This window comes from Brachypodium distachyon, chromosome 5, assembly GCF_000005505.3.
Source record: "Brachypodium distachyon strain Bd21 chromosome 5, Brachypodium_distachyon_v3.0, whole genome shotgun sequence".
NCBI lineage: Eukaryota > Viridiplantae > Streptophyta > Magnoliopsida > Poales > Poaceae > Brachypodium > Brachypodium distachyon.
In genome coordinates, this window is record NC_016135.3 from 28195584 (window position 1) to 28207900 (window position 12317).

Consider the following 12317-nt stretch of genomic DNA (forward strand, 5'->3'; position numbering starts at 1 on the left):
CTGTCATCAGCACAGCAGTTCCATGATGATGCTTTATACGAGTATATATATATATACATATATGGGATACCCAATTACAGATGATCCCACACATTTAATTAGGATCTGGTCAACAGTCTCCATAAACACAATCAAGATCTCAGACGGCTTGCTGATGGCAGGCATTATTCAAATAGATCTCTTCACCTGCACAAAAACATATTAAGATAATGGTTAGTAGGTCAATGCCAATCCGTAAACTCGTTAATTAATTATCTGTTCGATAAGCATGAACTCACTTATACGACATCACACTCCAATCTTCGGATATACGAATATATAGCATCTGGGATTAAAAACAAAAGATCTTGAGATATTTTTTTTTCTGGATATTTTTTGGCACAGCTATTCCATTGCTTGATCGACACTGGAAAAGGTCACCCTTCCCTTTGCTATAATGTTTCCTGCTTTCTTATCCTGCCTTTTTCTCGGTTGATGGATGGGTACCTTAGTGAAATGCCCACTAGGTCAGGTTCAGCTCATTCTGTTATTCTCTCCCAAAGACCTTTCTGCAATACAATTGCCATGGTGATATTTTCTGCATCTGGGCCTGCTAATGCTCCCATGCCCCGGAAATGATTTAGGCTGCTTGCCTTGCATAGATATTAGTAGATAAATCTGCTTTATGCATGCATGGATGTCCTTGTCATCTGTGTCACAGTAGCATCCATCCATCTACTGAAAGTGAAGTGAATTGAATGCACAGATGAATGGGTTTCTGGTACTAGTAGGTGTTGTACCAGCCTCTGCAATAACAAACAGACAGTTACGCCAAACAGCCTCCTTGAGTGGCCTTCTTTGCTGGAAGGCTACCTGAAAACTGCATCATTGTATCAGTTTTCTTGCTTAAGATTCAGTCAGGTGCTTGATAATTAGCTATCAGAGTTTCAGTGGATTATTAAATTGGATATTGAATGTGTAGACTAGACTACATATTCAGTCTGCCTGCCAATTACGAGTGCACAAACCAAATATTTTAAGAACAGATGTCTCAATGGAGAATCAAACAAGCATGATTAGATGCACATTTTGACACATGTGTTTCAGGTTTCAGCAGCAGCAGCAGCAGGCATGGTAGGCAGTAAACCTTGGCAGATCTTTCCTGTTCTTCTGAATAAATCCTAGCAGTGCACTCCACATCAGATCCCTATATGCTCGAAAAAGGTATGTTCGCTGTAGTGCAAAGTCGAATCATTTTTTAGAACTTTTTGCCATTGCGGGAGAAAATCTGCAGTAGAAAATATCAACGAGGAGGAGCATATGAAAAAGGGCCAAACAGATAGGGATAAAAATCAGTGGGGGGCAAAAAGGAGGCAGTTTTTTTCTCTCTTCCGCCCTTGGCCCCCCGCCTCTATCTATCATCCATCGTCTCCTTAAAATCCGATCCATGGATCGACCACGCCTTCCTCGCCCTCGCCCCCACTGCCTTTCTTGCGCGCCCACCCACCCGCCTCACTTGCAACCACTAAAGGACACAGCAATTGCGAGTTCTTGGTGAGTGTTCAGCGGAGCTTGCATCTCATCTTGGGGACGCTCTTGAGTGCGTGCGAAGAAGCCGGCCGGATCTTCTTCTTCGCGGGGTTTCAGAAGCAGTAATTGTGATCGAGATTTGGAGTGAGAATCTGAGGGAACTGACTCTGTGCGAGATTTGGGGATCTTGTTCTAGGAGGATTATCAGGAGTGGAGTTTTTCCTTCCTAGGGCTGTGAGCTCTCGGGCATTGGCCGTCCGATTCGTGTGTGGTCAGTTATTAGTGGTGAGAAAATTGTTCTCTTCCTCTCCGCGAACTATTCTCGCCCTTTTGCATTACACCTTTGATTTTGCTACTAATTTTATCCCCGGAAGGATAGATTGAGGATTCGTACGTGTGCAGACATCTCCTTTTGTTTCAAGTAAAACTAAGCAATTTTTACTTATCAGTGACGGTACTGATTGCTGGATTCGTGCTTCGTTTCCTGGCCTCAAGTTTCTTTGCTATATCTGGCAAAGTTGTCTTCTTTCGATCTGAAGGGAAACCTCCCCCTTTTTTTGCACTCTACCGTTTCTTAGATTCCGGCAAATCCTTCCGTTGTCAAGTTGTAGTATGTTATACTATACTACAACCATGTCAACATGAGCCCTCAAACGTAGCCGTTTATCGACAACAGGCAGATTAAGGCTTGGAGCCAAAAGGAAAGGGTTAATTTTTGCTGATCATGAATGTCCTGTAATAAGGTGTCATGTTGGCCTTTCACTGTCAGAGAAGTTGTGACCCATTTGGTGATGTTTGTATGCAACAAGAATGACTAAATTAGTGATGTCCACTGGCCCTAGGCTAAGATCTAGATTACTCAAGTGGGCATGTTGTACTCTCTATTCACTGTTAAATCTCCACATGGCAGCATATGCTTTGTGTGATGCATTGCTTTTATCACCAGAAAGAAGTATACAAATTCTATGGCATGTTCTGTTGCATTCTATAATGTTCATACCAGTGCCTTTGAACTTATTGCACAAGATTTTGATAATTGGCTACTTGCAAATTCCAGGTTGTGCTTTTTCTTTTGCTGGGATCGAGTGCCGTGGTTGGTTACTTCAGAATTGTATCAACTCTATAGATGTCTTTTCGAAGAATGGTTCGTGATTTCAGGGAGAGCTTTGGGAACTTATCAAGGAGGAATTTTGAAGTGAAAATTTCAAGCATCCCAGGCCTTTCGGGCCATCTCAGAGGGAAATCTCTTGAATCTTCAAGTGAGCTGCATGATAGTCTTGTAGTAATTCAGCAAAGCAGTTGGGCTAGCCTTCCTCCTGAATTACTTCGGGATGTGATGAAAAGGTTGGAGGAGGACGATAGCAATTGGCCTTCCCGCAAGGATGTTGTTGCTTGCGCTTCTGTTTGTACAACTTGGAGAGAGATGTGCAAGGATATAGTGAGAAATCCAGAATTTTGTGGAAAGCTCACGTTTCCTGTATCTCTTAAGCAGGTAAGGAGTGAGTTCAATCTGAGTGAAGCTTGAGTTTCATGAAATAATGTTGGGTTGACTGACGTTAGTGAGGGTTTAGCCCCTGTATTTTCATTTAGTTATTCATCTTTGCTGAGTGAGATATGCAATTTCATTATCTGTTAACACTTGGTTACATTTCTCGTACACAGCCTGGGCCGCGAGATGGATTAATCCAATGTTTCATAAAAAGGGACAAGTCAAAACTAACGTATCACCTCTACTTGTCTCTTACCTCTGGTATGTTCATTCAAAATTAATCAGCATTTTCTTTATTCAGTTTTAATATGTAGCAAATAGATATGCCGTGGCACAGACAAATAGGAAAGTATGGGGAAAAAATATGTTTGACATGAAGATCACAGCTACTCATGCATATCTATTCAGTGTGGTACAGTACTATTTATGGAATATGCCTTCTGCTATTTTCTCGCCACTTTTCTTCTTTCCTGCTTCTAAAAGCTACCCTGCTTCAGTCCATTACATACAACGAGTTTAAAGTTATCTAGATTTGTAAAATAAAAAAGTATTGTGTATAAAAGCTTTCAACAACCACAGTGAAACTATAGGCATGCCCTATTAAATTTGCAATCTGTATTTGGTGTAGAGATTAGCAGTATTTTACTATGGTAAGCACAAAATACGCAGTACACTAATCATTTTGATTGCATCTTGCAGCTGTGCTCGATGATAATGGGAAGTTCCTACTATCAGCTAAAAGGAGTCGGCGGACCACGTACACAGACTACGCCATTTCTATGGATTCTAAAAATATCTCCCGATCAAGTAGTGGCTACATTGGGAAGCTGAGGTGATGTCTCCTTGACAACAATTTGCCTTTACCCCGTTGTCTCTTGGATGATTTTGTCTATGTATATATGCATGCAAATCTAATACACATCATGGTATGGCAGGTCAAATTTCCTCGGCACCAAATTTATCATCTACGACACGCAGCCACCATACAATGCTGGGAAACTCTGCTCGCAGGAGCGGGCCAGCCGTCGGTTCTCCTCTAGGAAAGTTTCCCCAAAAGTTCCAACTGGTAGCTACCCCATTGCTCAGGTGAACTACGAGCTGAATGTGCTCGGCACCCGTGGGCCAAGGCGGATGCAATGCACTATGCATTCCATCCCAAGATCAGCAGTGGATCCGGACGGCACTGTGCCTGGCCAACCTAAAGAGCTCCTTCCTCGTTTATTCGATGAGTCCTTCCGCACCACCACGAGTTCCTTCTCCAAGTACTCTGTTGCAGACCATTCCACAGACTTTGGCAGCTCTCGCTTCTCCGAGTATGGGGGAGGGGCGTTGCAAGACGGCGATGCTGCGGACAAGGAGACTCCCCTGGTTCTCCGGAACAAAGTACCGAGGTGGCACGAGCAGCTGCAGTGCTGGTGCCTCAACTTCCGTGGCCGTGTCACGGTGGCTTCAGTCAAGAACTTCCAGTTGATAGCGGGGGCGCCACTGCCAGCTCCAGTAGCATCTTCTGAGCCCTCGCAGCCAGCGCCAGCGCAGCAGCCTGCACAGCCCCAGCCCTCCAGTTCGTCTTCATCGTCCAGCCACGACACGGTGCTCCTGCAATTCGGCAAGGTTTCCAAGGACACCTTCACCATGGATTACCGGTACCCGCTGTCGGCCTTCCAGGCCTTCGCCATCTGCTTAACCAGCTTCGACACCAAGCTGGCATGTGAATAGAGATCCCAGTAGAATAGCAACCATCCAGAATCGTCCTCTATGTTGAGAACCTGAGCCTGAACCTGAGAATGTATGCATCAAAGTACAGGAGGCAATTCTCTGTCTGTGCAGGTGCACCTGCTGTTGATTCAGTCCAATCCCTGGCCTCGTGTGATTGTTGTTAAAGCCATTAAAAATACAAAGGGCTGAAGTGAAGATGTCTGTAATTAAGAGACAAAAATGAGAAAGCTTTCCAAGCATGTGATTTCTACGCTTGTAGTGTGTATGTTGTTGAACTATTCCTTCCACAGGTTCCAGCCAGATAGAAACAAAGCATTCTTGCTTTTCCATGGTTGAGTTGTCTGTATCTGAACCACCTCTCAGCATTTCTATTCATATTTATGCCCAGACAGCAACCTCTAATTATTATGACAGATCTTGCTTGCCCATCTTACTGAGTGTTGACTGATGTGCATCCCACAGAGAACCAAACAAGCAAGCAATCTATTTCTCACCCAATTCAGTATTGTTCACCACCCAGCAGCATACTTGCTGATTGGTAAATTGCTGATGCTGTATGCTTTGGTGATGGGATTAGAAGCTGTTACAATCAAATTGTAGGAGATAATAAAGGCATTCCAGAGGTAAATTTTCTTGGCTTGTACAGAAAATGAACAAGTTCCTCTCCAAAATCCTTTGTCTCAGATGTCTGTCTGATGGTGGTGTATTATAACAGCAGCTGACATGGCGTACTTCATACGCGATTCAGCTAGCTGCTGCTGTTCCGTTTGCATCATCGATGGATCGCCTCCCTAATTAATTCGCTGCTTGCTTGCTTGCATCCTGCTGCACTGCACCTCTTGTTAATCATTGGAGTATCAGCCAATGGATATATATATATATATATATGTCGAAAATAATTACTCTTATCTGTGTGATAAGATTCTCGACATCGTTGGGCTGCTTGTCTGTCAGCGTAGGGCAGCAGATAGAATACAGCTGCAGAATTCGGCGACCAAACCTGCAGCAGCGTACTACAGTGTTTGCCGCTGCTGGTCTTTGTCGTGTTTTGTCTCTTTGCGTGTTAGCTTAAACTAATCATCATAGTTTAGGCGGCTATTTCGATAGATAAACCAGCACGAGCTGGCTGGGTGTGAGATTTTTTTTCTCAAATAAATATCTCCAGGTGGGACCCGCATGTCATCGACACCCCAACCAACTACCAGCACGTGACCTTGACCTTCTGTCTGGCCAAGCTCCGCCTCTCGAGCTGGCTGCGATACGAGACACGTGAGCTTTCTTTGGGGTTGCTGCTCGTGTTCTTCCGCCGCCGTCTATCATCCTACGTGTCCTCCACGTGTCAAGAGCTCCCGGGAAGAATAAAATGGTGGCAGTAGAAAAGTAGCTTGCTTCCTCTAAATTCCACCACATTTTATTTCAGAATGAGATTCCACCACAAGTTGATGATGGGCCGGAGTTAAGCGCTGGAGAGTGACATTTACATGCATGTTGCTAGCTCGAGCTACACTCGGAACGGAATGTATCTACATACCTGTAGCTGGATGTAAAATGTCTGATTTAAAAGTCGGTACAGCGCGAGACACGATCTTTTATTTCTTATCATTTTAGTATTGTACGTCAAGCTTGACAAGTTTGACTTCGCTTTGTCGTCGGGAATCATCAGCTATACATTTGTTTAGTAGCACAACTTGATGATAATAATAATATAGTACTGTCTCTAGGCTCCATGTCGTTCATTCGTGGAGAATTCGTGATATACAAATAAGCTAGTCAATCTTACAAATACATAATAAAAAAAATATCGCGCAAAATGTAAAAACCCTCGTGGTTGAAGAGTGCATGAAATAAAAGAATGGTCAGAGTGCGCACCTTCTGGCCGTTGAGTTTATTCTGGATAGTCGGCTCATGAGGCCCACAATATTTGTTTTAAAGAGAAATATGGTGATATAGATTTTACGTAACAAAAAATACTAACTTTGTTTCTAAATATAAAAATTCCGGGCTTTGTCTTAAATAAAACCTTTTCAAATTTGATCAAGTTTGTAAAAACACTACTACTCAAATGATTAAAATTTACAACATCAAATGATTATCCATTGAAATATAATGATTGATTAATTTAAAGTTCAAGATGTTTGTAGATATTTCTATAAATTTGATCAAATTTTAAAAAGTTTGACATATGAAAAATCTAGAACTTCTATATTTAAGAATATACAGTCAAAGTTCTTGAGAAACGAAGGAGTATAACGCAACTGCTGAACGAAATACAGCTCCGTATTTATTTTTTGATTTTTTTAGCGCAATTTATTTTTTGATTAGACGGCCAGAGAGGCAGACAGGCGGAGCCAGGGTGGAGACACCTCGGCCCAAACACCGCAGAGCAGGCCCACAGCAGAGCAGAGACACAGACAGACAAACCTCCCAAGCTTATTCCTTTGCTTGCCGTCCCCCGCTAAAAAACCCCCAATTTTTCCCATTCCTCTCCAGCCGATTCCTCTCCCCCCTCGCCGTCGCCGTCGCAAACCCTAGCTTGCGTCGCAATGCCGGCCACCGACTCCACCTCGTCGCCGGCGACGCACACCTCCTTCGGCCGCTCGCTCCTCTCGCTCCGCCACCGCGACCACCAGATCCACCACGCCCCGCCCACGCCCGACCACAACACCACGCACGCCTCCTCCTCCGCCGCCGCCGAGATCGACGCCTTCCAGCACCACGCCGCTGATCTCCTCCTCGACCTCCTCCCGTCGGGGTCCTCGGCCGGCCCCGTGCCGGAGATCCTCTCGCTCGCCTGGACCCGCCACCTGCTCGACTCCTTCCTCGTCTGCCTCGAGGAGTTCCGCTCCCTCCTCTTCGCCAGTCCCTCCCTCGCCCGGCCCCCGCTCGACCGCCTCCTCTCCGACTTCTTCGACCGCGCCGTCAAGGCGCTCGACCTCTGCAACGCGCTCCGCGACGGCCTCGACCTGCTCCGCCAGTGGCGCAAGCACCTCGCCATCGCCGCCGCCGCGCTCTCCCCGCACGCCGACGACCCCTCCGCCCCGCTCGGCCAGGCCCAGATCCGCCGCGCCCGCAAGGCGCTCACCGACCTCACCATCCTCATGCTCGACGACAAGGACACAAGCGTCGGCGCCGGTCACCGGAACCGTTCCTTCGGCCTCGGAAGCAGCACCGCCAGGGGCGGCGGCGGCGACGCGCAGGCCCGCGGCCACCACCGCCGGAGCAGCAGCGGCGGGAGCTCCGGCGGCTCCGGGTCCGGGTCCCACTTCAGGTCGCTGTCGTGGAGCGTGTCCCGGTCCTGGTCCGCCTCGCGCCAGCTGCAGGCCATCGGGGGGAACCTGCCGGTGCCTCGCGCGCACGACGTCGCCGCCACGGGCGGCCTCGCCTCCGCGGTCTACACCATGGGCTCCGTGCTCTTCGTCGTCGCCTGGGCGCTCGTGGCCGCGATCCCGTGCCAGGACCGCGGCCTCCAGGCCCACTTCGCCGCGCCCAGGAGCTTCCCCTGGGCCGGCCCCGTCACGGCGCTGTACGAGCGCGTGCTCGAGGAGTCCAAGAAGAAGGACCGCAAGCACTCATGCGGGCTGCTCAAGGAGATCCACCAGGTCGAGCGGTGCTCGCGGCAGCTCATGGAGATCACCGATGCCGCGCAGTTCCCCTTGGACGAGGAGAAGGATGCCGAGGTTCGGGAGGCCGCGCTGGAGCTGGTGCAGGTCTGCGAGACCCTCAAGGATGGGCTGGACCCGCTTGAGCGGCAGGTGCGCGAGATGTTCCACCGGATTGTGCGCACCAGGACAGAGATCCTCGACTCCTTGAGTAGGCCGCACACCACCGAGTGAAGAAGATGTAGGCAAAGCAGCATGGTTGATGCCTGCTTGATTGAACATTCTGTGAAATACTGAAATGCAGGTGCTCCACCGGTTGAAATGAGGTAGCTTTCCTCTGCATATGTTAGCAACTACATATACATGTGTCTGCATAAAGGCGTGGCCTCCTGATAAATTGAGTTAATTAGTTTTATTTGTTTATTTGTAGCTTGTGAATTCTTACCTGGGCAGTTCTTCATACTAGTGGTCTAACATCATTGTTTTATTCTTCATATCTGGTCTGGTTTGGTAATGTTAAGTACTCTGGTGCTTGGTTTGTGTTCATGATTAGTCTGTGCAACAGGTTTCTGGTGCGATATTTGTGATTGTGAGCAATTTGTATGATCCAGGTCCAGTGTAGAGTTTATGAGGCAATGCCACTGATTTGATCAGCGTTGAACACAAACAAGCACTGCCGTCTCTGTCTTCTATCATAGTTTCGATGATCATATGATGTCATGAGCTGTTTAGGCAACCTTTGCTTGGTTCTGTATTAAAAATTAGTTGTTTCTTGCATGCATTAGTTACTTAGACACACATTAGCATTAGGAAAAGTAAAAAATTTCCAGTGATGTTGCTATGCGGAGCGAAAAAATGTAGTTCTTGTAAAGTGCATTTGGATCGACACGTTGTACTCGCTGTACAGCAATTTGTTGGCTAGGTTGCTTATATTAGCCTGTTAGTGATAGTAAATCAGTTATAGTGCTGATGCTATTCTCATTTGGTATATATGTCCTTAGATTTACATAACTCGACATCTATTACTAAAATATATAAGGCCACTCCAAGAGATGCCATTGGCAGCCATGCTACTATTGCAAAATGAATAGCTACCACTACTAAATGTTACTGTATTCTGCAATTATGTACAGGCCAAGGTAAATGATATGCACTTGCACCGTTGTTACATGGTTGACAGTGCACTACTGCAAGCAGGCAATTTTATGGCGCTGCGTTATTTATAACCAGATGATGACCTGCGTTGCTGCGGAACCGTGTGTTAATACAAATGCATATATATATATATATATATATATGTTTAAAATTAACTAAACCTAATGGAAAAAAATATAAAGTGTTCTTGTTTTACATTTAAAACAATAAAATTTAAGAAGTACTCCCTCCGATCTTAAATTGTTGTCGAAATATTACATGTATCTAGACGCTTTTTAAGAATAGATACATCCATATTTGGGTAAATTTGAGTCAAGAATTTAGGATCAGAGGGAGTACGTGACAAAATGATGCATATAAAGGGAACAATTTTTAAAAAAGGAAGACATGATTAAATTGATGTCATGGTTGGAATCGATAGACTAATGAAAAAATACAAATGAATACATGCATGGCTTGAAAAAATGTCATGCATGATTTGATGATGTGGCATGGTTTCCGTCACAAAATTATGTATAAAGAGAGATAAATTTTTCGCAAAAAATTAATACTCCCTTCGTCCTGAAATAGAGGCTTATTTCAGGACGGAGCGATGAGGTGACATATGTTTGAATTGATAACTAAATGCATAAATTGTAAATGAATACATGCATGGTTTGAAAAATATATAGATCCACGTCAATTATTTCAGGACGAAGTGAATACATGAATTAATTGATGAGGTGACATGTTTGAATTGATAATTAAATGCAAAAATTGTATGAATACATGTATGGCTTGAAAAAAAGAGTCATGCATGACTTGATGAGGTGACATGGTTTGCATGGCAAAGTGGTGGACATGATAATGTGACATGCTTGCATGTTAAGAGAAATAGGTAGTGGGAGACTTCTACTTGGATATAGAAGATTCTATATACCACATGATGTTGTTTCAACGATAATACTGTAGTGGTTTTGATTTCTGTTTGCACAGTCAATGGTTCTAGTATGTCTGTGCGAAGTCCAACCAGGCGAGTTGGTCAATGTGCACGAGGCAGTGTTTCAAGTTTTGAACAGGCTCTGTTCTTCTCGCCGGTAGGCATTGCTGGAGGCCTTGGGTGCTGGTGCTGGTGTCACCCTTTGTGGTTCACCATCTCTCATGCACCGACAGCCACTTTACAAACTCCAATTGGGAAACTGCTTTGCTGTTGCCGAGCTTCCTCGAGTCCATCTTGACCACATCTGTAACTGCATTTGTGCATCTTTTCTGAACCATTTTGTCACGGGAAACCAGGGAATTAGTTTGCTTGCAGGAGAACAGTTCCCTTGGTTTGTAAACATCAGGAAGAATCTCAGCATGCAGCTCAACATGTCTTGTCCAGCCTGGGTAAAACTTGCCTGCAATATACTACAAGTGGTCCAGTGCTGTATTGGGCGAGCTTCCCTTTTAGATAGTCTGAAGCAGCACATGTCGTAGGAAAAAGGAAAGAATGGCTGCACATGTTAGCTCGTAGTTTCGAGGCAAGCGCAAGTATAATTAATTACTGATCAAGCAGCACGTATCGTTAAAAAAAGGGGATTATCTGCAGCACCACATTCACATGTGTGTTTGTAATTTCGTCGCAAGGACTACAAGTACGTGATTGCCGTGTCATGCTTGATTTTGTTTAGAAATGTATCCTGCTTGAATTGAACACAGCTTTGTGTTAAAAGATGACTAACGAGGTTGCCGCTGCGTGAAATTCCTGCCTGTTTGCCGCGCTCAGGCTAAAAGGCCGTCATAGACTCGCAATCCAGGCCCAATCATGTTTATACACAAAAGCCATTTAGCGCGGCTACTTATCAAGCTTTGTAGATTGGGGGAGGCCCAATCAAGGCCCGTGTATCTACCAGCCGGCCTGGCTCGCGGCACAACGACTGAAAGCCAATCGACCGTCTCTCGATTAATTCCATGGACTTCTCGAAGAAAATTGTTTGCAGAAACTATTTTCTTTTAGGAACCGGGCGCTGTCTTTTCGTTAAGAAGAAAGCAATAGTTATTTACATGGAGGTGACGTTTTTTCTATACCCGAGGAACGCACAAAACCCCGGTACCGCACACTAAGCGCTCTAGAGCGAAGCCAACAATGGGGAGGCCGAAGGCAAGGCTGCGCTGATAGATATCCTCCAAAACGAGGTGAGCAACTTGGACATAAGTGAGACGCACCAGGTTGAAAATACGACGGTTGCGCTTCTTCCAGACATTCCACCAAACATAGATGAGGTGGCCACTCATTCTTCTCTTAGCACTTTTATCAGTGTGGGGAAAGGAGGCATCCCACCACTCGTCAATGGAGGCAAGGGATGACGCCGGGGCAGCAGCCACGCCCGTCCCATGGGACACCGTCCGCCATACGCTCTTGGTGAATGGGCAGTCCTTGCATAAATGGGTCACGGATTCAGGGGCCCCCAGACAAAGTTGACAGACCGGGTTGTGTGGCCAGCCGCGAATGGCAAGCCTATCCGCGGTGAGGATGCGGTTCTGCAGGAGCAGCCACGAGAAGACCTTGCACTTTGGCTCAGCATGTGCCTCCCAAATCTTGGAGGCCGCAAAGCGTGGGTGAGAGCCAATGAACTGCGCCCGGTAGGCAGAGTGGCAAGAGTAAACTCCGTCCGAGGTCCATATCCAGGTGATGGAGTCCGGTCTTCCAGGGTCAAGGACAGTGGAGTTGACAATCCGGACCGGGTTAAGGAATTCGCTGAACTGCACCACGAAGGAAAGCCGGCAGATAGCCCTGATCCAGTTCCCGTTGCTCAATTCTTTGTGCACCGATCTGTTTTTCCGCGTGGCAATCTTGAACAACTCAGGGGCGCGAGAGCAGAAGGCCC

The 12317-nt window shown here is 46.1% G+C and overlaps 2 protein-coding genes across 2 annotated transcripts; both read left to right on the top strand.

The window, feature by feature from the left end:
- Positions 1-1338: 1338 nt before the first annotated feature.
- Positions 1339-5101, top strand: LOC100838863 (tubby-like F-box protein 7). Its single transcript, XM_003580824.3, has 5 exons — positions 1339-1794; positions 2567-3001; positions 3172-3259; positions 3698-3830; positions 3934-5101. Exons 2-5 carry the CDS (start codon positions 2636-2638, stop codon positions 4712-4714), a joined length of 1368 nt encoding a protein of 455 aa, XP_003580872.1. The 5' UTR covers positions 1339-1794; positions 2567-2635; the 3' UTR covers positions 4715-5101.
- Positions 5102-7118: 2017 nt separating this feature from the next.
- On the top strand, positions 7119-8929 carry LOC100830576. The gene has a single exon (XM_003579478.4). The coding sequence runs from the start codon at positions 7258-7260 to the stop codon at positions 8545-8547; it is 1290 nt and encodes a 429-aa protein (XP_003579526.1). The 5' UTR covers positions 7119-7257; the 3' UTR covers positions 8548-8929.
- The last annotated feature ends 3388 nt before the right edge of the window (positions 8930-12317 follow it).